Source organism: Borostomias antarcticus (genome assembly GCF_949987555.1).
Source record: "Borostomias antarcticus genome assembly, chromosome: 22".
In the NCBI taxonomy this organism is placed as follows: Eukaryota; Metazoa; Chordata; class Actinopteri; order Stomiiformes; family Stomiidae; genus Borostomias; species Borostomias antarcticus.
Window position 1 is genome coordinate 11119744 of NC_140255.1, and position 27045 is coordinate 11146788.

General features: G+C 44.0%; 1 protein-coding gene across 1 annotated transcript in view; it reads left to right on the top strand.

Annotated features, from left to right (window-relative positions):
* dock1 (dedicator of cytokinesis 1) overlaps positions 1–27045 on the top strand; it is a 246792-nt gene that overhangs the window by 150366 nt on the left and 69381 nt on the right. The window contains exons 28-29 of the mRNA XM_084456190.1: positions 5194–5295; positions 10602–10696. Of these exons, the coding sequence (XP_084312316.1) occupies positions 5194–5295; positions 10602–10696 (197 nt within the window). The remainder of the gene's footprint in view (positions 1–5193; positions 5296–10601; positions 10697–27045) is intronic.

The window sequence follows — 27045 nt, forward strand, 5'->3', positions numbered from 1 at the left end:
CCTAAACCACACCTGCTCTCTATAACCCACACCTAAACCACACCTGCTCTCTATAACCCACACCTAAACCACACCTGCTCTCTATAACCCACACCTAAACCACACCTGCTCTCCATAACCCACACCTAAACCACACCTGCTCTCTATAACCCACACCTAAACCACAGCTGATGGGGTTGCTCAGGGTTGTGAGAGGGAGCGTTCTTCTCATCCCTATCTGTTTTATTTGACCCCCCAACCTCTCAAAAAGGTGGTTGCTATAGAAACCAGCTGCAGTTCATCACGGCAGTGAAGTCAGGAAATCAGCCCTAAGAGGACAACCTGGCCTTTTGAGCTCTCACTAAGACAACACTTAAATTGAGACTGGAGAGACCCTTTGGGAATGACACTGAGTGATGGCACGGCTGTGTACTGAGTTGACTCACACAGTCGGGGAAGGCCTCTGAGATAAAATGTAAAAAGTTAACATTTTTCATTAACCAGGATGCCTCTCAGGGTACCTCTGTACACTGGCTGTGTTATTCTGTTAACAACTGTTGTGATATGTCTTGTGCTGCTTTTAGACCCACACTTTAATTGCTGCACATTGAAAGGTCTTTATCCAGCTCTGTAAGTTCCAGCCGTCCATATTTTGTACTTGGCGAACACATCAGCCGCGAGGCAGTTCCATCACCTCTATTTAATTTGCAGTAATGGATTTTCCCTCCATTAGGACAGGAGCAATTACATTTGTTTGGAAGCTTAAGGATCATTTGAGTCTGCCCTGTAGTTTATTCGTGGAATCAAATTACTGTAAAGATGGCTGTTGTAGTTACTGCTGAACCTAAAGGGAGTGGGGTTGAGAGGGAGAACAAAAAGAGGAACCCCCTTAGAGGAACCATCCAGCTTTCACGCTTCAGCAAGCCTCTAACAATGATGTATACACCCCATGTGCTGTCAGTGGCTTCTGTAAGAATGACGCTGTTAAGAAAGAGTTCCATTAAGAGCATGATAGTCCTCCTGTGGAAAATGCTCCTTTGTCACCCGACCGTATGAAGCTATAGTTCTGAAGCAGAGCCATTTCACCGCTTCATCTGAGAGCGCAGTTAGCTAGGGAGATAGTAACCTGACGCGACAGATAGTTTGCTTCGCATAACCTGGGAACTCTCCGTTGGAAACGATTGGATGAACCATCTCTCTATCACCGTCGGTCACGTGTTAACTTCAACCGCTCCTTGCTGTCTTGTTTGTAGCTGTTTGTATTTTTTATTTCTTCGAACCAATGCTGATTGGTAAGGTCGTTTCCTGAGCTGGCACAAACGGAATTCTTTGGAAAGTATCCAGCCTGATTTGCGAGAGAAACAGAATGAGAGCTGGCGAAATCAGGATGATCTCACGAGGCTAGGGAGATGGAGAGAGAGCATGGAGGAACCTGGCGCTGGTTCACCCATCCCTGGACATCTGTCCTGGATCCATGACAGGTTCTGAGGACTTCTAACGGCGGAGTGAGCCTTATTCTCGGCCTATTAACGCGCTGCCTTCCCAACGCGAAGGCAACTGGATCTGCCAGCGCTGGCCCTCACGTCGCTCACCCTCCTGGATCCGTCAAATTAGACCCGGAATTAAGAACAATGGGCTTGTCATCCTCAGACAAGTTCTTAAGTAACAGCACAACGGCGGGTGCATGAGCCATCAATCTGTTTTCCCTGGGGAAATACACACAGCAACTCGGAAGCCAGCTACCCCGCCCCCCACCATCACCCACCCGCCCCTCCCTTCTATCTGCCCAGCTATCATGTAATTATCCTTTGTTCTCCAGTTAGGAAAATAACAAATGATATAAGGAGCAGCAGTAGTCATTTACACCCCCGTTTCTAATCAGGCCCAGCCTAATTAGGGTGCATGTTCTCGGGGTGCAGTGGTGCGGTGTGAGAGTAGCAGCATGGCCACTGCTGACTTCCGTCTGATTGGGTCCTGCCCCCTGTTTTTAAATCACAGCCCCGTATTAATGCACACAGGAACTCATTTACATTAGGTATAAAAAATAAATAAAAAGGCGAGTAAATTGATAACCCCCCCCCCCCCTCCCCCCCACCAGCAAAGCATAACCAAGAATGTATTTGAGTGACGTGGATTGGTGATGCATGTGCATGTGCTGCACAGTGCTACAGTACGACAATGCTTATGGAAATGCTCCCTCTCTTTAACCCCCTAACCCTCTGAAGGGGGGTAAGGGGTTAGGGGGGTAGGGGGGTAGGGGGTTAGGGGGATAGGGGATTAGGGGGGTACGGTTAGTAGTTTCTGATATTATGTTACTTAATGCAGTTTCTGACACATAGAGACAGAGACAGCAGAAAGACAGAGACAGCAGAAAGACAGAGATAGCAGAAAGAGAGAGACAGCAGAGAGATAGAGACAGCAGAGAGAGAGACAGCAGAGAGAGAGAGACAGCAGAGAGAGACAGCAGATATGCTCAGCATTCTTCCTGCTGCGTTCTGTATGTGGGTTAGGCTTACGTGTTTCTTCAGGACAGGCTCTCTAATGTAACTAAATGTCAGGCATGGAAATAACCACGCAAGGCTAAATCGTAGAGACATTTTTGTTAAAAGAGAGGAGCAGCACAATTCTCCACAAAAGCTCCTCTCCTGTAAAAAGAATGTCTGCTATAGGGAAAGAGGACTGTTGTGGTCTGTCCTGGTCGGTTTGGTCTGAGACTCAAGGACTTCTCTAATCAGAGAATTGGAGACTCAAGGACTTCTCTAAATAGAACTCTTATTATAAAAAATGTCAAAGGTCCCAGGCAATCGAGAGTAAAGAGGAGGAAGAGTGTAGATAAAAAAGCCTTTATTATATCATGGCCATGGACAGAATAAAAACACCAACATGTTTGGTTGAAACTGATGCCGTTTTTATGCTGTCCATAGCCATGATTTAATAAAGACTTTTCGATAAAGGCTTTTTTATCTACACTCTTCCTCCTCTTTACTCTCGCGTAAAGAGGCACTCTTTACTTCCGAGTGCCTGGGACCTTCAACATTGTTTGCAGTTGTCTATTTCCCAAACCCCTTAGAGCACCGCTTCATTTTTGACTACACTCACTTGAGCGCCAGGTGGACTCTTCTTCTAATTAAGAACTCTTATTATGTTTGTCTTTGGAAGTTCTGATTCTGTAATCAGAATCAGGATTCTGATTACAGAAAGACAAACATAATAAGAGTTCTATTTAGAGAAGAGATGTTAGAAAAGATAGAGAAGATATTTCTGATAAAGCCATTCATTAGTATTAGAGAGATCGATTTGAGTCATGGAAAAGGTCAAGTATTCTGCACTCCTAATGTTTGCCTACTGTAGAGTATGTTGGTATTGACATGGGATACACAGCCAGCTGGAACGCTTGTTTATCTAAAGGCTTATCAGACTTCAAAACATAACAATAATTTGAATGTGCTCTCATGCATATTGTGTTCATTCAATTGAACTTTTAATTAATTTCCTTATCGTATCGTGTGATGTCAGCAGTTTATAGGGGGAAAAACGACACAAAGAAAGATAGTGAAGAAAATATCCTTAAAGGTGTAGCTCAGAATTTTGGACATAGAGCCTCATTTATAATTTGATTAATAGAGAACATTTTCAGCTGATTTCATGCGTTCTCTCGTCCAGGCGTTAGCAGCATGCTAATGCTAGCGCAATTGAACTGAAATGTCTAGCATTCAAAGAAAACTCACTTACAAACACTCCAAACAAGTAAGGATCGATAAACTAAACACCTCATCCAAGTCAGACATATCCCCTTCAAATGTGGCCATTGCAATGGGATGAAGCCCGGAGTGCACCGAACCCCCCCCACACCCGAGGGGGGCGCCACAGAGCCGTTCACCTGCATTCATGTTTTGGAGTGTGGCTCAGGAGCAGGGCAACAGACAAGCTTAGGTGGATGAAAATAAAATGTATGAACATTAAATGTATTGATTTGATAGGAAACAATGTCTTGTACATTTACGTGTATACATTTATCTTGTTGTTGGAGTAGCCGTGGCTATATGACTCCCATCTAGAATCAAGATGTTGGGTTTTCTGCAGAGTAGTTTCAGAGCAGTCGAAAACTAGAAAAGCAAAGCAGAACATCAATAATCCGCATGGGAACTTCCAAGTTCCAACTGCGTATCAATGAAAACTTGATTTGAGCTGTTCTACATGCATCATGGGCAGATGTATCCCCTCTCTGAGCTACCTTATCTAGTTTTTAATCAATTTTATTTCATTTTTTAAAAATATTTCGGAGATTCCTCCCCCTACCACTAGAGGGGTGCCTGTCCTGGTCTTGGAACCACTGCTCTAAATGATTCCATATGTCAACATTCTCAGTGAGTGTTAAATGTCACGTCAGTCCATGTCCTTTCTTCTGTTCTCTTCAGTCGTATTCTCCAGATGGCCACTGGCTAGGCAGGACTCCACCTCTCTCTCTCTCTCTATATCTCTCTCTCTTTCTCTCTCTCTCTCTCTCTCTCTCTCTCTCTCTCTCTCTCTCTCTCTCTCTATACTATCTGCTATCTGCTATCTCCTCCCAACACACTTCTGTTCCCAAAGGTTATTATGGAAATGCACAGTGTCGGCACAGACATTTTTCACCTCAGAAAACCTCTGATTTCTAATGTGTCTGTCGACCCTCAGACATTTTATAACAGCTATCACTCATATCAGAGCGGGGCAAGAACTCCACCCAGCCAGACATCCATTTACGCAGCATCACCTGCCTCTAGGGTAGAGCCAGGCAGCACTGTATCTAGTCCAGACCCCTACCCTAGCCCTTCAGTCTACTCCAGACCCCTACCCTAGCCCTTCAGTCTAGTCCAGACCCCTACCCTAGCCCTTCAGTCTACTCCAGACCCCTACCCTAGCCCCTCAGTCTAGTCCAGACCCCTACCCTAGCCCTTCAGTCTAGTCCAGACCCCTACCCTAGCCCTTCAGTCTAGTCCAGACCCCTACCCTAGCCCCTCAGTCTAGTCCAGACCCCTACCCTAGCCCCTCAGTCTACTCCAGACCCCTACCCTAGCCCCTCAGTCTACTTCAGACCCCTACCCTAGCCCCTCAGTCTAATCCAGACCCCTATCCTAGTCCCTCAATCTAATCCAGCGGCCACGCTTGCCTATATACGTACATTTGCTCTGCTTTTATACTGACAATGTTTTTCTCTCTTTATCTCATCCCCAGGGCAGCTTTGTGGCCAGCATGACAGCCACACTGAGACAGATGGACGACTATCACTACGCACACCTGATCAGCACCTTCGGCAAGATGAGGACCGATGTGGTGGTGAGTGCCTCCGTTGTTTTACTGATGTCAAAGTGTTCATCAGGCTGAAGTGGACATAGCCCTGTTTTCATGCCGGCGGTAAGCGGTGTTATGACCTAGCGCTGGCCAATTGACTGATATTCGACTATGGATTGGCCAGCACAATAGCGGTGTGACAATGATTACATTACATTACAGTCATTTACAGTGGCAGATGCTTTTATCCAAAGCGACTAACAATAATTGCATTTAGCGTAGGAAAAGGCAATGTACTACTACTTGCCAGAACTCACAAGTGCATCTCCTTTCTAAAACAAGTGACTAAGAGCATAATCTAGTAAAAAAGGTGCAAGAATAGCAATCTAAAATACAATAGGTGCTTAAGAGAGAGGATTGTTGTGTACTTCTTGAAGATGGTGTCACATAATGAGTTTGCGTTCATGTCCAACTAGACCACCTTTTAACTCAAACGCTCTGTCACTTTATTGATCTGCATGTGCAATTTGGTGACCTTATTGATTTGCACATAATTTATGAGTGAGTGGTCTAAAATTAACTGAGAATGTCCAGACCCTTTGCACTTATGTGAATTGGATCGGCGAAGCCAGGCTGAACTAAACTATGTTCATATTATGAACATAGTTTTATTTTATTTATGTATTTTTTACTCCCAGTTCATTTTCGATTTGCAAGGCGATGTTAAGTTATCTGAAATCACACAAAATCAAATTAGGGCCCTCTGTCTCATTCTCCTATTATTATTCCAGGTTAACCTGTTGACTATATCTGGCCTGCATTATGGAGAGGTGTAATGTGAATCAGAGGTCCTTCACTCTCATTGAGATTGTCAGATACCGGGTAAAATCTATCAGACCATATTTTTTTCCTGCATACAATTGATATTGAATCTCAAATTGATTGAGCAGAAAAAGGTTGCTGGCAGTTGCCATGTAACGGCGTGCCGTTGGTAAGAGGTGAGAGGAAGAACACCAGTCATCCCCTGGGCCAACAAGTGCAGGGAGGGAGGGATACATCTGAATGATGCTGTGGATTTCCAATTCTAAATAATCTGGGCCTCTTGAGCAATATTTCTCTAGTATTCGCTGGTAGATTAGCATAATTGTCACATCCCGCCCTGTTCCTAGTGACCTTTCTCCCTGCCCTTGTGTTTTCTGTGTGATCTCTCTCCTTGTGTTCTCATCCGCACTGTTGGTTTCTCTGTAGTGTCGTTTTTGTTTTAGTTTTTTCTTCAGTTAACCCTTTACTGTCTGCCCTCCTGTGTGATTGTTTGCACCTGTGTCTTGTTGATTAGTCCCCACCTGCACCTCGTTCCCTCGTTAGTCCTCCGTTTCCTTTGTTTATTGTCAGAGCCTTGTTTGTGTCATGTGCATCAAGTTATTGCTTCCTGTGTTCCTGCTCTTTTCCTGGGGCCTATAATACGGTTAAGCCTAACAACCGCAATCACGCATAACTGATGTCACCACAATGGTTATCAACTCGTTTTAACTCAACCCACCTTTCCTCAATCTAGCTATGAGTGCATTCACGCAAAAGGGGAGGTGTTAGCGTGAAATTACCAATCATAAATGTGGACAAGGCAAACAGAGTGTGGATGGCAAGCGCACGCAACCAGTAGTAGCCGACTGTGTGAATGCAGTTCGTAGGCTTCTCAATAGCCTATCATGTCCCCATCATGAACGTATGATTACTGTAGATATAGAATTACAATTGTGTCGGCTATGCCATGAAATTAATGTGTTGCTTAGATGTATATTCTTATGACATATAAGGTGATTGTAAGCCTAAACGTTCTTTCAGCTGCATACCCATGAGCCTTACAAAAAGACAACGCTTAAATATTAAAGCAAGTGTATAATTTATTGTATTAGTTTCAGGTCGGAGCAGACAATGTCTCTATACAAGTGGAGTTTAGAACTCGAGATTAAGCTAAAAAAGATTAAGATCAAAAAAGTGAAGCCCAAGGTGGAGTAGAGCACCCTATGAAAAGGTATTTTAGAACAAGTCATAAATCAACAAAAAATACTTGAAAATTTAATATAAAGGTGATTTTTTCCCCTGGCTCTCTGCATCACCCACAGCATACAATGTATACTAAATAACTAGCAATAAAACGCAAGCCACTGCATAGCCTACAGTCTGCGGGACTGTAAGCGCACAACTTCGACATGTCACACTGGCAAAATATGGCTGAAGCAGCTGACAAAGATAAGCCATTCCCTCCGCTGCAAACTTGATGAGGGTGTTGGAGCTGTGGGAGGAAGTGCAGTTCACCCACGACCCACCCTCATCAAGTTTGCAGATGACAGCACCATAGTGGGACTCATCTCGAACAATGACGAAACAGCCTACAGGGAGGAGGTTCAGACCCTGTCAGTCTGGTGTAAAAAAAATAACGACTTCATGCTCAACACATAGAAAACAAAAGAAATGATAACCGAAAAAACACAAGACAGCGAACTGCAGATGAACGGAGAGGAGGTGGAGAGGGTGGAAGGCTTTAAGTTCCTGGGGGTGCACATAGCTGAGGACCTGACCTGGAGCCTGAACACCTCCAACATCATCAAAAGAGCTCAGCAGCGAATGTTTTTTGTGAGGACTCTAAAACACAACAAGCTTCCTCAAAAACTCCTGACCAGCTTCTACCGCTGCACAATAGAGAGCATACTGACATACTGTTGCAGTGTGTGGTTCTCTAGCTGCTCTGCGGGGGAAAGAAAAGACCTGCAGCGGGTTGTCAAGACGGCCGAGAAGATCATCGGCTCCCCCCTACCAACACTGGCTGACATCTACTCAGACCGCCTTCTCACACGGGCCGCAGACATACTCCAGGATCCTTCACACCCCGGACATCCATTCTTCACCACCCTCCCCTCAGGCAGACTGAGAACCCCCAACACATGCACTAACAGGCTACGGAACAGCTTCTTCCCCAGAGCCGTACACAGCCTGCAGACATAACTCCCACCATGTGTCACAGACTGCGCTCACCCCCACGCATATGCACACACACACACACACACACACACACACACACACACACACACCCACCACGTGTCACGGACTGCCCCCTCCACCCGAAGTGCAATATGGGACTGTGCAATAATTGTTTTTGTTGCTCTTATAGCTCTTTATAGTAATTATTGTTGCCGAAGTGCACTAAGGGACTGTGCAATAATTGCTTGTTATATTTTATAAATTTTCAGGACTCTTATTCTTAAACTATGTTTGATACATTTTAAGGATTTTTTTTAAAGGATTTTACTTATAGTGCCTGTGTAGGCCACTGTAATCTTTTAAGCTGATCCAAAACTGTGAATGCCCGAACAAAGTTTCATTGTATGAACATCCAATGACAAATAAACTATCTATCTCTATCTATCTGTCTTTCATATGATTTGCTCACCAGGGAAAGCCAAAGGGTTTTGTCTGTCTGTTAAAAAGTATTGCCTTCCTAAGAGACCTTCTCACTATTCGCGCACCGAGGTGCATGGGATCTTCTGGGAACGGTGATGCCATTTTCCCAAAGAATTGATTGAATGATCAGCAGGTGGTGCTTCATGCGTGTTGATCTGTAATCTGGAACAGGTTAGCTCTGCAGCATAGGTTACCATGGCGATATAGCCCGGTAAAGAATGAACTACTGGCGTGACACGGACTACCCAGGGTTAGACCCGAAGTTACCTCAGTAACCCCGTAATCCTACAAAACAAACAAACTACTTTTATTATCATACAGTGGTCGCACAGCACATGGTGATGGGGCGTCAACGCTGAGACACACACACACATACACACACGGAGTGACAGGAGTGTCCACTAAAGAAATTCTCATCTGCTCTTAACACATCCCGTCATACTTCCTCTAAGGGTAGCTGGGAACAGACAGTAGGCAGCGTGCATGGGACGCGCCATGGGGACCGACAAGCTTCGTCAGCGACGGACAGCTTTAGAAATCTGTTCTTCTGCATGTTTTTCATATTGGGTTCTTTTTGGGAGGACCACGGGGAGAACGTGCAAACTCCACACAGAAAGGCCGAAGTGACCACACAGAAAGGCCCGGAGTCCTTCTTGGCTGTGAGGCGACAGCACTAGGTACTGCACCGTGCCCCACACCAGCGATTTTGGGGTTCAGCGTTTTGCTCAAGGTCACCTTGGCACACTCTGAGAGCTGGGATACAACCGCTCTACCTCCTGAGCTACGTCCTGAGCTACGTAGCTTCGTAGTTTAGAAGGCCTCTGCTCCGCTAGGCTCCTAGCTTTACTGCTACACATCCCACCGTGACAATAATGCAGCGTACTGCTACTGACCTCTGAGTCAGGAAAACCCATCCGCTTCCTCTCCCCAGAGCAGACCAAGGATACAAATAATGGATAGGATACAAATAATAGCATACAGACATATGTCTAATTGGAACAGCTACTCTACCACTTATTTTTGACAGCCAGTGCTTACTGTATGTGCTGCGTTGAGGCTATGCTAACGATCACCGAAGCTGCGTTAGATGAGCCACCTTTAGGGTTTAGCAAAATCAGTGACGTATAACAAGAACCGAGATACCTTGGAACATAACACCACACTGTAGTGCTTTGCCAATTCTTTGCATGGGAACAACCAATCAGATTTAGTGAGGGATGTGTTCCCCGAGACAGAAAAAGGACAGCCCAGCTCAGCCCCATGCCATCTTGTTTACTAGTATATACGGTGCGTTTCTCTGTGAGCTCGCTCCATCCCTGTGGCAAGGCAGGCAATCACTGCGATGAAGCTCCTCCAGATTTACAGTATCTTGAGTGAAGCTGGCATGGACTGCAGCGACATTTCACAACTGGCCACCCTCCAGAGAACTTTGGGGCTCCAGTCTTTGCACTTTTTACTAAATAAGTGTCCACAGAGTAAAGGGTTTTGACCGTAAACCGAGCATAAACACTGCGAGAAGGAGACAGCTGTTCACTCAACCCACTGCACTGTCTATGAAAGGATAATAACATTCATAATTACATGATAGCGAAGCATAGTGCGATACGTGTCTTCACACTTGACAATAAGTTGTTGTAATCACATTATAATACCATTATAATGTCACATCTATAACAGTTAACAGCATACTGTATCTTAGAGATAACAGCCAACCATGGCCTTTCACAGGGGGGATATGGGGAATATGAGACTTTAACCTTGAACCTTAAAAACCAATCTAAAAACAGTTTCTGCCCTGGGCCATAAGCCGCTCACAGTTCATTCCAGATTGCTCTTATCTTGCAGATTGGAGAATAACAGTCTTCATTTCAAATGCTTCCTCTGTCTTTTAGGACTTCCTAATGGAAACATTTATCATGTTCAAGGATCTCATTGGGAAGAACGTCTACCCTGCCGACTGGGTCATAATGAACATGATGCAGAATAAGTAAGTACAGGGGGACTGGGCCCCTCTCCCAGGTCTGCACAGACACACACATACAGTACTCTATCTCTCTGAAACACATAAACACACACACACACACACACACACACACATACAGTACTCTATCTCTCTGAAACACAAACACACACACACATACAAACACATACAGTACTCTCTATCTCTCTGAAACACATAAACACACACACACATGCTCTATCTCTGAAACACACACACACATCATGCCACTTTGATCTCCCTGTGCAGTTGTTGCTAAGGAACAGCAGTCAGAAGTGGGAAAGACAATTTCTAATGTTTTTCTCCATGCAAATATCAGCACCGGGCCTCCATCGTGCTCCAATCAGATGAGCCGAGCAGCCGCAAACAATAACATGAATTATGCATGTCCGCTTTTGTACCAGACAATGTCCAAACTATGCTGTCGCTTGATGTTCACTGTTCTCCTCTGACTTCCTGATGCCTAACTCTTCCTTCTGGAGGAGAAACCCTGATGAAGTCGAGGTTTTATAGCTGCTAGGCCACAATGTTATGTTATGTTATTTTTATTTATAATGCGCCCCCCAACCAACTGTTACATCAGCCCGGGGTGCAGCCCAGGTACAAAGGGAGACAAACAAAAACAAAGGACTGCAAACGAACAGATTAACAAGAAACGCCAGGAATTGGAGAGTGGCTGGCTGCTGTCGGGCGTAGCGCCGCCATGCTTCCTAACAAAGCGCTTCACAATACAAATAACAGATAAAAAGGAAGAAAGAGCGACATACAAAATGCAATACGACAATTACGACATACAAAATACAGTACAAGGCAATTACAATGAGAATAATGCGAACAAGAGCAGGAGCAAGCAACAAAAGGGTCTGCTCTGAACGAAAGCCGGAAGAAGAGTCAATGACATTGACATTTCTCCACATTTAACGCCGGAGTTTATAGGGTGATTATTATGAACGATGCGCCAGAGCCGCGCACCCACTCATTGGCCGAGCGTCTGTAGCGTCAGGGTACTACCTCCTCTGTGTGCGGGTGCCCACGGAGTCACGAGGGAAAGGCATGCTACAGCGGGTGCCGCGTTTGTAACCGCGAGCCTCTAGTTGACGGAAAGGCTCGACTCCCCAGCCCACGCTCTATTTCGCCATCATCGGAGGTATTTCTTGGTAGAAATGCCACTTCTCTTTCTTTATATCACAGGCAGCCTGTCATCAGCTGCCTGTGATTGCTACAAGGGTGGCTGAAACCCAGCTCTCGTATTGGAAGTCAGGACAACCGCCCCATAAACAACGTCCGCCCACCTGTGTCAGAATGCAAACAGCGGTGTCGGAGGTGGCTTCGGTGGCTCTGGCTGTGCGATGAAAGCCCTGTGTTCCCTGCAGGTGTGGAAATGGCATCTGTTCAGCTGGAGACTGAGCCTGCCTGTTAATGCATATTAGGGAATGAAAATAATCACTTTAATCACTTTTAATTGTTGTTAAATGTGAACGTGGTGAGCAAGCCAAGCAGTGGCAGTGCGTACCCGTTTTCTTTTTCTTTTTCTTTATTAACAGGGTTTAAAAAACGGTGTCAAACATTAGCTTGTTAAGCAGCAAGACGATTGGGATTGTGGTGATATGTGGTGGTGGTGGTGATACTGTTGAACTGGTGAACTGTTTTGATGTCAGTACAGGCTTGTGTTTGCCTTTCTGACAGATGTCTTCTCAGTATCCCGGTGGTAAGCCATTTGCAGGCTGGTAAATCCAGGAAAAACATGTCTGCCAACGTCTGCCTGACTCATCTCATTGTCTTCATACTGTCTAGTCATTTTTGGAGCAATGCAGTTGTTGGCTGTCTGATATATTAATAAAATTAAATCCATTCGGTTCGGTGTTTTTTTCCGGCCACTCTCCTTACTCGCTACCCAAGATGACGCACGTCCATTCATCCCGAGAGAGGTGCTTCAACCATTACCATTTGGGCGCACAGTACCTGGCGTTAATAACCTAATAGCATAGGGGGCAGTGTCACGTAGCGCTGCCGTGCCGTGCCACCTTTCATCAGAGGTGAACGGGCTCTGAGGCGCCGCCAGGGCACCATTACTCCCTGACCGGTACCCCGCCGCCACAGACGCCGTCTGATCCTAAAGATAGGCTTGTCTCTCACAGACGTCTGCTCAGCATTCTGAACACACGCTTATTTCTGTCAGTCGTGATATCTGTAGATATTTTGGATGAAAGTGAGAGGCTGTTACCGACAGCTCTGAACAGAGGGGGGGCTGAAGGCTATTTCTTAGTGCTGCGTGGGTGGCTGGAAGTGCTTCTTTATCAATAGCAGATGACTTCCCATACAGCCGGCACGAAACATCCTGCACTGTTCGTGTCCCATTCATCAGGACACTTAAAGGCCTTTGAAACGCCTGTTCATCATGTTAATACCTGTACCATCCACTTCCGTCCGAGGGTGGTGATTGTTTGGGACTGTGGCGTCTGGCGCTCCGTCATCTCGAGTCCCGCCCGCTGGGCCAGCGGTGTGCTGTTTTATGTGTCCGCGCCACGGACGGGCTTTGCGATAGATCCACTAATGAGGTGGGCGTGGGCTTCGGTACAGACTCTGCTTTGCTCTGCTCTCCCGCTCCATCCCCCCTCGCTTCTTCCCTCCGACCTAACGGACGTCTGCACTCTAATTGGCTGAGGGATAGGTGGCAACAGCAGGGTCCGGCTGATTGACTGTTGGCCGGCCGCTCTAGAAGGCTGCTGGCCCTGCCCACGCAGCAACAGGCAGGGCAGGCTTAGCCTCACAATCAGACTCCTCTCCTCGGGGTGAGAGTCTGTTTTCTATTCGCTTGGTTTCCGGTCTAGAGCCCGCTGGTATCCTGTCACACAAATGTCAAATCGAGTAGCCTAGTCTTGCCAGTCGGTACAACTTAGAATAAAACACGGACATACCAAACAAAGTAGCCTATTCCAGAAGAAGTTCTTGCCGCATCGCATCGTAGGTTTATGGGTAGGCTTGTTTTCGGACAGTATCTGCTTAGACCACAAACCACAACTGTAAAGCAAATAGGCCCCAGGCTAGGGCAGGCTAGAGGGCAGACAAGCTGACAGGGAGGAACTGTGGATAACGGTAGAGGACAAAGGCGTTTCAAATTGCTTCCTCCGTTGCAACTTACAAGCCGCCTTCAAGAGGCACCACAAAAATCCACCAGCTTTATGACACGGAAAAGACGACAGGAATGGAAGTAGGCTACTGGCGCGGGACGGTGCTCTGAGTGGGGATCACTGGACGTCAGTCAGTAATCACAATCACAAAGCCACAATAATGTAATGTCTTTGAATTTAAATATCTTCATTTAGGGGCTTTTGCCAACAAAAAATGGATGTGTGATCAATTTGCGATTAATTCAATTCATTAATTACAGATAATGTAATTAATCTGATTACTTTTTAATCTTAATAATTTTTAAATTGTTTGACAGCCTACTAATAACGTAAACATAAATTGGTGATTTCTATTTGCATTGAGTCAGGGTGGCTATAATGCTGATGTCACCACAGCTGTGCTATTCATCCAGCTGGAGCAGACGGGTGATGGATAGTTTGTGTCTGATGGCATCAGGCCAATGCTGCCATTTGTATGCTCTTCCTTTCTAAGGTGATGCTTAATTCTGGTACTCTTGTATCTCTACCTGTTTTTATTCATTCTTGTATCTCTGTCTGTTTAAAATGACCCTTAGAGATGATATTGTAGAGGGAATGTTAAAGTAAGAATTAGTCTCAGCGCTGTTCTTCTTCCAGGATGATGAGACCAGCATCACCGTTTTATCAGAGAACATCTGGTGGTGGTTTCATAGTCAGCCAAGTCTGCTCCACCCAGCTTTGTACAACAAACTTTTTTTCAAGCGTATTTTTTCAAGCTAGTGTGCTATGAGTAATTGCATGCTTAATACAATCACAATGTTATTAATTTACTGTCGGGACACTGTCTCCATTAACCACCAAATACATTTGTGGCACAAAATAGGGAAGCGCTTTATAGTAACCATCCGTAAAAAGTGTTTATTAATAGGTAATAAGGACCTTATAAGTCCTTATAAGATGCTTATAAGACTATTATGTGTTAATAAGACTATATTAATGTTTAATAATAGCATAATAAACACACTTATTGAAAGATTATAAACATTAGTTAATAGGTAATCAGGACTTTATAAATCCTTATAACATGCTTATAAGACATTATTATGCGTAAATAATACTATACAACTGTTTAATAATAGCATAATAAACACGTTTATTGTTAGATTATAAGACATTTATAAGAATTAATTATGCACTTATTATGCAATTTTGCAGTAGTGGATCTAAAGCGAGTCAATGCATTATTAAGGTTAATAAATCCTTTATTATGCACTTATTAACAGTATGTTTCACGCAGCTCCCCCATCTGGAATGATCACCACATGTGGTCAAGGTTGATACAATGTGAATAAAACATTACATACTAAATCAATATTTTAGTGGTGAAACACAAACACACAAAGACAGCTCTTTTGGGGGACCTTCGTGAAACATACTGTTAAGTGCATAATAAAGGATTTAACCTTAATAATGCATTGTCTCGCTTTAGATCCACTACTGCAAAATTGCATAGTTAACTGTTAATAAGTGCATAATAAAGGATTAATTAACCTTTATAATGCATTGTCTCGCTTTAGATCCACTACTGCAAAATTGCATAAGTGCATAATTAACTGCTAATAAATAATAATAATAATAAGTGTATAATTGCAGTCTATAAACAGTTAACAAGCTTCTTATATAGTAAGTGCTTTAAATGTCTTATAATCTAACAATAAAGGTGTTTATTATGCTATTATTAAACACTTGTAGTCTTATAAGCATGTTATAAGGATTTATAAGGTCCTTATTTCCTATTAACTAATGCTTATAATGTATCAATAAGCGTGTTTATTATGCTATTATTAAACATTAATATAGTCTTATTAACACAATGTCTTAAGCATCTTATAAGGGCTTATAAGGTCCTTATTACCTATTAATTAACGCTTATTATGGATGCTTACTATAAAGCGCTTCCCAAAAGGGTTTCAAAATGAATGCATATTCTAGTTCCATTATATTGTCATCCATTTTCTGTTATGTTTTCCTGGGTTTGGATTGGCTAGCATGGAGAAGGGAGGGCAGGACCTACAGTATCAAACAGATGCTGAGGTTTGTGGTTGAGAGAGATGGTCGGGTTCATTCAGCATCAGTCTGGTATATCCTCCGTCTAACAGTATTAATCCTCAGCTGGAGGTTTGTAATCTAAGATGGTTAATTAAGGGTAAGAATAGTGTGTGGAGATTCATGGGACATTCTCAAAATGCACTGGCAGATGAAGAGATGAAAGTTGAAGACAGCTGAAGAAAGGGCTCCTTATCTGGCTGACCCACACCATCAATTCCAACACCCCCTCATTAGAAGAGCTACAGACGCTGCAGGCCTACTGTCTGAAACACTGACTTCCTTACTTATGCTGCACCTGGACTGGTCACTGGACAGTGTGCGTGTGTGCATGCGTGTGTGTGTGTCCATGTGCCCGAGCGTGTGGAAAAAAACTGCCAACCAAGTGCGAGGGTGACCTGACCAGACCTCTCCAGCCAGCACACATCAGGACAAAGAAGCTCTTTTTATACAAAGTATGTGATTTGAGGTCTCCCTGTTCAAGGTCGCAGGGGACTCTGAACAGCTGAAACGTAAACACCAGACACACCACCAGGGAGGGAGTGTGTGTGTGTGTGTGTGTGTGTGTGTGTGTGTGTGTGTGTGTGTGTGTGTGTGTGTGTGTGTGTGTGTGTGTGTGTGTGTGTGTGTGTGTGTGTGTGTGTGTGTGTGTGTGTGTGTGTGTGTTTCCCAGTGGTAATGGAGCACTTCACTGCCTTTTTGAACTCACCCTTTGAATTGAGATCCACTGTAGTTTCCCTTGTGTCCGCCAAACCCATTACCGTTATGCCCATTAATGCGCAGGACCATGACTGTGCAATTTGTACCAAATTTGGAACACAGATGCTGCTTCAAAAATCCCTAAACTTAACACAAATGTGTTACAGACACTTACATTGTACAACTTTAAAAATTAAATAGTGGATATTAGTTTAACTTTCAGGTATTAACTAAATACTAACTGCTAAATGCAGTACAATAGCCTTGCACTGTTGTACATTTTTCTTATGCAGATTCCCATACATTAAAATGCATTGCTGATGGGATGGACCCTTGAAGACGGTGGTATGGCGGTATACTGTTTTTTTCTCTGTAGCATTGCTAACAATGGAGCATAGCCATATCTTCAAGATCTGTAGCTAGCTAGCTATCTTTGCTTTCATCTTCCCTGTAACCTACATTTAGTCCATATCGTTAACTTTTTTGTCAAAGAAGCTGGCGACACCATCAGGGAGAAGGGAGGAAGTAGGAGTGGGGGTGGGGTTGGAGTAGTGAAGAGAAGGTTTCAAAGAGTGTTTTAGGTCTGCAAGCAGAGGGTAGAATTTTCGAGTGGAAGAAAGCAGCTTTATTGGGGGATAGGAAGGAGGAGAAAGTGGAAAGAAGTGATGGGAAGTTAAAGTCCTCTGGGAGTTTGCATGTTCCCCATTCATGCTCAGCTATTCTAAGGCTCTGTCTATCAGAACACAGCCAAGGGGCAGGTGGAGTTGGCCCTGCTGGTCTGGAGGTAAGGGGACAGAGATCGTCCAGAGAAGAGGAAAGATTAGAGAGGAGAAGATCAGTAGCAGTATCAGACAGTAGGAGAGAGAAGGATTCTCATAGCCTGCGTGTGTGCAATCATGTGGGCGTATGTGTCCATCTGTGTGTTTGTCCATGTGTGTCCATGCCTGCCTCCATGTCTCACCGTTACACAGGGCCTTCAGAGTCCACTTTCAGGCAAGTGCAGGAGTCTAACCCCTGTGATAGGTGGGGCCTCAGACATACATGTAGTGCAGCAAGGAGAGGTTGGTGGTTGTCTTAAAATATAGACCACACAGAGAGGCAGAAGCTAAGACATTTGAAGGTTCAGCTACAATGTTATTGACCTGACATTCAGCACAGATGCTGCATATTCATGATGAATTATTGAGACCTATTCACTCTCTGGTAGAATCAGGGTTGAGGAAATATCTCATATAAATATATACAGTGAAAGTTTGTGGAATCCAGGCCACAGTATGTATATTTTGGGATTAGACAGTACCATAACATGAATGACACCTGCACACAATAGGAGTCAAGGATGTTGACAGGAGCAGGGCACACAATAGGACACTTAAGATGTTTATCCCTTATCACCTTATGCTTGAGATGTTTTAATGGTAACACTAGGGAGGGGGATGGAGTGAGAAGTCAATATTTTTGGGGTTGATGACAGGCACAGGCAAACATTGAATCAGAGCACGACAAGCTGCTAGCAGGCAGTTGTGAGGTACATAGCTTAATATACGGTTTCTATCATTGTTAATTATTGCGTTCAAACCATGGTGCTTGCTAGCTAATTCATACTAAAACACTCAAAGTAACATTAGTGCTAAGTTAACACTTCCATTATCAATAAATATGTAGTTACGGTATGGGCTAAAACCTACCTTGCCTACGATAGATTGTAGCTGCTATTGTTGACTTTTGTTGCCTTTTATTATTGTCCTTATTCAGCTCTGCGTTGTGTTTTGGTTTCAATAAAAGACGGCACCCAATCTCTCACAATACCACACAGTCCAGTGTCCTTTTTCCAGGTGTATTCCAAATTAATCTCTCCAACACGGGATTTGAGCGACAATCAAAAGCTGTTTATTACAGGAGGTTTTTAGCATACAAAAGACTATGGCATCTAGTCTAATGTCAGCTTGCCTGCCTGTGGCTGTCTGGCTCCAAATCAAAGCATCTGAGCTCGAGCAAAGTTCTTATGGTTCGGGGGCATTCCACCCCCACCCCCCCCCTTCCCCGATCAGACTGGTCTGGTCTTTCCTATGGCTTATGGCCTTGTAGTCGAGATAACCGGCCGATGGTTCGGTGCCCAGGTCTCTATCTCTAACCACAACAATTGGTGTTGTCCACAGAATGTACCAACCATGGAATGTCACCCTTATCTCCGATGGGATGTATGTCTATGCGAAGGGAGACACTTTTCTTCCAGAAACTCTGGCGGACAGCCACATTCAGGGGTCAACATCATAATTAGAAACAGCTAACAGGATCAGGTTAAACCAAGACATTTCTCTGAAAAAAGCCATTTTCATCAATATATAATAAGGAAGTTAAAGTTATTTACGTAGCAAATACATACAGTATGCAAACCAGAGAAAATGTTTAGCTAACGGTAGCTAGCTAACGGTAGCTAGCTAACAGTAACGGTCACAAACGTTAACTTACCTAAAGCCAGCCAGAACTGCTAGCGACTGTGGTCAGACCCCTTCCGTAGTTTTACTTGGAAAAGTCCACCTCCCCTTCTTGGTCAATGCCTACCTGGCTGGAGTGTCCCGATTTTCATTTTTCAAAGAGGAACATAGAATTGAATTCTCTTGTATGACATCATCCATGTTGTTGGTGTTCAGAAATATAAAATACACTGCTATTCTTGTCATGCCATCTTTGTTTTCAAAAGGAATATCGAACTGACAAAACATACACGGAACGGTCTGACAACTTTTTTGTGTGAGGCCATTTGGTGTGACGGCCGTTTTGTCTGACAGCCGTTTCGTCTGACAAAGTTTTTGTGCGAGGCCGTATGTCTATTTTTTGTCTGACGGCCGTATATTATGACAACTGAGTAGTGTTTGATGTGAGGACTGACAGCGTTTGCTCAGAGGTACGAGGATGTCAAAAATGGACAGCGTACACAGGTCTCAAAGAAAGTATATAGTTTAGGCGAAAAGTCGACGATTTGAAGAGCTCAGGTGACCTCTATATGTATCAGAAATATTTACAACTGGGCTTGAATGAAAGCTAGGAAGGTCCCCTTTTAAAATGATACCAAACACAATATTATAAAACACTGAAAAATGTATTTACTGTGAGCCTAAACCAGGATATGCACCAGCATCTCCAATGCAATTTACTTTAGGTAGACTAACTTAGTCAGTGTTGCTCCTGCCCTGTGGCGTGCTCAGTACCACAGAAATTAAAGGCGTATCATCTGAAAGGAAAGATTGCTGCTGGGTTGACAAACACTTAATCTGTAGTCTTGATTAATAGGCTGATCAAAGCAATGGGAGGGTTGCTCAAATGTTAAACATGACAAAGCATGTCACTTTTCACGATGGCGTAGTAACAGAATGTGGCTTGTCACACTGGGGGGGGGGGGGGGGGGGGCCTTGCGGCTGGCTTTGACAAAGATGTGTCAGGGAAACCAGTTCCCACCCAATACTGCACCAGACTCCATACCCCGCCAGACTCCATACCCCGCCAGACCAGTGGTGATTGCTCCTATAAGCCAGGGTAAGCCTGCCTTACCCATACAAATCCAAATAAAACTTGATTTTTGCCCTTTCTTTCAGTGAAAGAAGGCACGAAGATCGACTTTCAGACTGTTTTGACTTAAATGCGTCTTGTATTCTCCCATATCGCTTCATTTTCATCTGTGTTTAGCGTCTTGGTAGTGCTCTGTCGCCCCCTACAGTCCCCATAAAAATACGTTACGGTCCGTTGACACCGGTCTTACTAGCTTGTCATTCACTTAACATTGTAGGCCAAGTAAAAGGATTCTGGCTTATGGAAATCAAGACCAAATGAAAAATCAACCAATCAAATTAGCCCACACATACAAAACTGCGAACAATGTCGTCATCAGTCGAAATGTAACCTAATCTGTAATTCGTTGAATGCTTAAAAGTGGGCGTAGGGTAAGCCAGTTCTCGAAGTGCTTACATTGGAATTCCCATTGACATTTTAACATTGGAATGGTTTATCCATTCAAAACTTGTCATGACTGTCCCATCATTCACATCACCTGTCAATCACGTTACCCACTTTAGCTAACTAGCTATTGGCAGCATCAATGAACATGGAAAACAGAGATTATTTGTTGAAAGTTGATTCCAAAATGAAGTGGATTAAACGAGTTTGGGTTACGAGGTTATGTCTTTTGTGATTAATACCAGTTGTTATGGCTGTGCGTTTTGCTTTGCCTAGATTTATTCAGCACTCGAGAGCGTGAACTTTGCTTCCTGGAGCGGTGGGCTGATAGGCCTAGTAGTCTAGTAGCCTAAACACTGATTAGTAGGGGAGTAGGCTATTGAGTGCTGTGGCCTAAGGGGGTGTATTTTATCGTCCTGTCATTCCTCTTTGTGGTGCTTGGCCATTGTTGTCATATAATGGCTCTGTAGTTTATTTAGTGTGTCACTAAAAGCTTGGTTGTTTCGGCCTAAATATTGCCCTCTTATTCGCTCACTCTCAAATTATTGGCCTTTGTTGATGTGTTAAAAAAAACACCAGTAGCCTAGGCTACTGTAGTTTTCCTGTATGTTTTTACATAAAAATGCCAATGCTCAGCGCCCTTCTGGTGCTGTGAAACCCATCAGGGCATGCTTTGAAAGCGCACCCCCCAAAGAATTGTGTGCGCTGCGCGTGCGTGCTTCGTTGGTCCTGGCTTACCCGGTTCTAGGACCCTCCAGACTCCATACCCCACCAGATTCCATACCCCACCAGATTCCATACCCCGCCAGACTCCATACCCCGCCAGACTCAGATTTCAGTGCAGGGCCTTTGGTGCGCCAAGCTTTTAATGATTTTCTAGAAAACTGAAATGATACTTGTTTGTGATCTGTTTTATATCAATCAATCTAACTATAATGCCACACGCCTCTATGTCTTTCTGCCTGCAGCACGATTGAGAATATGTCAGTGTATGAAGTTGATATGCTGCAGCTGAATTGCTCAGGACCCCGTGGGAAGTTGTTTGGATGAGCGGTTCTCGAAACTGAATGTTGTAGTATTTTATCCAATGGACGGAAAAACACAACTACAACATAAAGTTCTAATGTACAGTATATTAAACATTCTGTTTGTTAGGTATTTTGTTCTTCCTTCCTTTATTCCTACAGTAAGCTAGAATGCTAAGGGCAGGTTATCTGTAGCTAGCTAGCAACGGTAGCATTGTAAGGTGCACCTTGGTTCATAGGGTTGACCGTGGCACTGGGCCGGAGTGTATCCAGCTGTGTAGAAACGTTTTACCGGCACAGCGCCCTCAACTCGAGCACCGCTCAAACCAAAAAATGCCACACGGGTCACTGCACTTCAGTCCTGAGCAATACACCTGATGTATATCAACTTACTGTGCTCCTGAATCCACTAATAGACAATTATATGTAGATAGAGATTTTAAATTAATCATACTAACTCATACTGCTCTGCCTAACAATGCTGTGGCATTCTTAAGTTATCCTTCTGTAGAGGGCAGTGAGGGCATGGGGAACTTCTGCACGTACTGTAACAATAGCCTGAATTCTAGTGCATTAACATGACAGACTGAGCTTACTCATTAGTAATCTGTTCACCGTTTCTCCAAACTTGAATGAAAAGCAGCCCATGGTGAGCCCCCCACCCCTCAGCAGGTCTGTGTGTTCTCTGGCTGGCCCTGCGAGGGGCGGAATGTACTAGGGCTCACCTAGCCGCAGGGTCAGCGTTAAATCACCGGGTCCACCACCTACCCCCTGTACTCCCTGACTGGCCGGACTCCGCAACCCTGACCCGGCCTCCTGTCAAGAGAGGCTGGGGCACAGAGGTGCTAAGGACAGCTAACCCTTCCATCTCCCCCTGCTGATAATTGGAGAGCATTTGCTGTCAATAATACCAATGCAACCACCTTCCCTGATTTCACAGGTGATATTCAGTCCTGATCCAATCAGCATTGATTCATATTATTCATATTATACCTGTATGTTTATCCTTTAAAAGCTAGCCCCGTGGGTTTGATGGAGAGTGCCCTGGCAGAGAGGAGCTGTAATTATGGAGTCCTCCCCACTGATGGGAGTAATTAGCTCTTGGGTACGCCGCTGCAGAGCGGAGTCTGGCAGCCTTTGCTCGTCTGGGCCCAGCCACCGAGTGCACGCGCTGTACAGCCCACTCCCACGCAGTAGACGCCGTCTGCACAGGCCTACAGCCTTCCATTGTTAGCGAACCTCAGCCATGAAGCTAGTGGTTCATGTGATGTGGTAAACATGGGTACAGCTTCACTCCTTTGCATATGGTTTCATTTGCAACGGTGGATTGGGCTAGTCCACTGTGGTTGGGGTAGTGGTGGAGGAGAGGGGTGGGTGTTCTTTAAAAAAAAAAAAAAGTTTAAATCCAGAGGAACAAATTAATTCCAGATCAGAAGCCCAGAAATAAACGTAACCTAATTTAGTAATTGGCCTGGTAATGAAGGTTTTTGACCTCGCCTTATCTCTGAGCGCAGACTAATACGCCAGCTATTGGAAGCCACCATGCAAATAGATCCCGATCACTATCGGTGATGCTCTCTGACCTCAATTAGCAAGTCCGATGGTCTGTAACTCATCATTAGCATAGATACGAGCTGAGGTGTCTATGGATCGTCCCAGGAGAACTCTACTGTCTGTGAAAGTCTGCCGAGGCCTCTGCATGCAGAGACATCCCGCCAAAATGCTTACAGATACACCCATCAGTCAGCAATAGTGGCGAGATTATTCAGACATTAACAATTTGAAGGAGCATATTTATCATAATGACGCCTATATAAATGTACCTCATTGACTCAAATATATAGGGAATTGTCACTACATATTTAAAAAGTAATCCCGCTTGAAAGTTTTGTTTTCGAAACAGTTGGGTGGAAGATCACAGCCATATCCAACTGAGCTGCAGAGGAAAGGATGGTTGTCTGTAACGTAGAGGCATGATCATTTTAGATTCTCCATACACACTTGGGGTTTCCTGAACATGCTCTGAGATATTAGTTATGCGAGTGAACAGACGCTGCAGGTGTAGGACAGGGGGTCGAATGTATTTACATTTAGAGTAGCTTTAAAGTAATTACAGTTTGCTGCAGTTGCCGTAATGAAGTTGTGAGGCAGAGGCTTGTCTGTACCTTTCCCCGCTTCTAAATGTCTTAATTTCCCTTTTCTTTCCCTATTATGGCCGCTCATCACAGATGTAGGAGTGCAGTCGAGCATCGCCCCCCTTGGCATTTGGCTTTGTTAATAATGCAAGCTTGAGAGAGCATTGAAGCTATATACAGCATATCCCTCGCCTCAAGACACTCCCAACGCTCTCCTATTGTCATTAGTTATTGTATGACGTTGTGTTTGTCGTTTTATGGAATTGATTAAAGGACATCTGTTGGATCAACATGCATTTGAACCTTTTGGAATGGCCTCCGGGTCTGTCTTCTGTCCACTGTGAGACAAAGGAGTATGCTATTTTCATCCCCTCATTAAAGGTATAACATAGTAATTTTTAATTTGTATATGCTATTTGCATAAGAGGATATTCACAATAAACATTATTACACAATAAAAACATTAAATATATCGGTAGTAAATATATTTGTAGTTTTGGAGAAACTGGAAAATGTTCAGTCCAATTTCATTCGGGTTGAAAATCCCCCCTGTTCGTGATGTTTTTCCCTTTCTACACGTCACACAAAAGTGTGAAAAACACGCCCCCACTCCCCTATACCCGCCCCCAACAGAAATCTGTCTGGCTTGCGCCCCTGCTGTCTTTGCGCCGTTTCACCATCTATCGAACACGGTAAGGCAGCTCTGAATCTTTTCTCCTAATCTGGAGAATAATTGATTAATTGCAGTCTCAGTGATGCCCACCTGTAATTTTAATATATTTTGTACATACGTTTTATAACTGTATTTGTGGTTGTCATACCATGATCTCCGTCTCTAATTAGTAGCGAACCTAGCTAATGTTAGATAAACAAACCATAACGTTAGCTGTAATTGGCAACAGTTTTCACAAAGCTGTCTGATCCAGCTAGCTATCTGTCTTTATCCAGCATGTTAATTAGCTAGCCTAATGTTAGGTATGTTAGCTAGCCTAGCTGTGTTAGTTATCTTAGCATGCTCATGTTAGCTCTCAATGTATTTGCTTTTGGTAACATTAGCCCTCCTGTGTAATGACAATAACATGCACAGCGCACCATACTGTATCCTTCCTTGGCATTAAACACCGAATTAATTAGGCGCAAACTGTGCTGTAAGGTTTCCGAAGTGAGCCTACCAGAACTGTTGTGAGTGTGCTGTGTTATAGGCAACATGACAGTCAAAGTTGGTTAGAAGTCAGCTTGTCTCCCGATTGTTATCTCTCGCTCAAACTACATTCGATATGCTGTAGACTTACCGATAAATAGCCATTTATTGTAATTTATGCTGTTTTGTATATGCAAAATAACTGTGATATTATTTATTGCTCTTATAATTTGTCCCCTTTTCTTGTAGCCCGTTGTACATTTCCAATAGCTACTGGGACTCGGGAGGTCCAGGTCCCGTGCTTCAGGGCTCTGGAAGTGTGCAGGTCCTGGAGGGCAGGTTGCAGCCAATGTCACCTAATGATAAATATAAATTAAAAAAAAATATATATATATGTTATGAGAAAGTAGCCTATGTTTTCATTTTATGTCATGTTGTATGCACAACAATTAACCTCGGAAAATAAAAACATAGGCCTACAGTACCCATGCAGTTTTTTGTCATGTATTTATTCTAGAAAACATAGACTATTCTCACATTGAGATCTGAGTACTGAATTGTTTGTCCTACAGTAAGGCCTTGTATTGCAGCGTTGTGCTGCACATATAGAGGTTATTGTGATAAAATGATGACTACATTTCGGGGTGGGGGGGTATATTAAGTATTAAGTCAAGTTATGATTTTCCTTTCGGAATTTACAATACCAAAGAATTGTAAGTTCTGCAAAACATTCTGTCATGGGAAAGTTGTGTAGGCCTAATCATCGCTGCAGTAGTATCTGCTCCACAGAATGTTGATCATCCCAGCACCTCGATCCGACCCAGCTGCAGGAAGCATTGCGCATTTTTGGATTAAACAGCTCCAGTAGCAATATTCTATTATAGCCAGAGGGAATTGCAATAACATTCAAAACGAGATCTATTGACTGCATGACCTGTTACGTCTCCAGACTCCGGAGTAGGCTAGCCCTTGTCCGCTGTGTGCTCACAGAGTCTTGGTGCAAGGCCCTCTGTCTCTCCAAACTCATCGATAATGTTTAATCGCTGTGCTCCGCATGGAGTCTGCCACATAATTAGGGGTAGGATCAGTAGGCTATATGTAGGCTACATCCTCTCTCCCATCATCTCCCCCTTTCTGTAAAGCGTATTGTGTTGCATTTGTATATGAAATGGGCTATAATGATTTAATTGATTTGACTAATAATCAGTTATTGCAGTGGTATTCTGCTCGTTTCCTTTATATCACCACAACTGACAGATGTTGAACCCAGAACAGTAACGTTCCAGAGTGCAGCATGCTTTGTTGGCCACCTACTTCGATAAGTAACGTTAGACTAGTGAACAATGCAGATTTTATGTTGGTTTCACAGCGCAAATGATCTGTCTTTTGGTAAGACCCACAGTTGCAATTATTTGACTAACTAGGTCTAATACTGATTGTACTGTAGCTGGCTGAGAGCTGAGAGCTGTAGAGTTAGTCTAATGGCCTAAGCCTCCAAGCTTGCATGGCCAGCTGCAGGGTGCTTTTCCTACGTGTACCTTTATCATACCTTTTCCAAATAATGCAAATTTGAGGATACAGTATGGCCTGTTAGGTAGCATGTATCTTTACAATGATTGGGGGTTAAAAGGTAGTGTGACATGTCACATTTCTTATATTAAGGATTTTGTAAATGCCTGTACACTTCCTGGTGTCAAGGGAACTATGATTACAAACAACAAATGTGTGAATGTTGGGGCTGCGGCCTGTCAGTCATTTCTGACTGACAGCTCTCTTTGACACACACAAAACGAGGTGAGCTTGTAGAGGGGGATATTTGGGCATATAAAAAGTTTTATAGTACTTAAAAATGTCTGAATAACAACACGTATGGGCATATTCACTTTGTTTTTACCTAAAGATAACTGGCATGTGTGACGTTCAACCACTGTGTTATTCCTTTAAGGATCTCACTGTAATTAATGGCAGGAATTGCTCAGGGAGTGGCCTGTCCTTAAGTCAGGGTCATGTCCCAGGCAGGCTGTCAGCAGCCTCTCGGCTGTCGGGCTTCAAGATGGGTTTGCTGGGGTGCCAACAGTACCAGCTCAGTGGTCTTGTGGTTAGAGTGTCTGCCCTGAGATTGGGGGGATGTTGGGGGGAGCTTGGGGGTTTGATCCCTGGCTGAGGC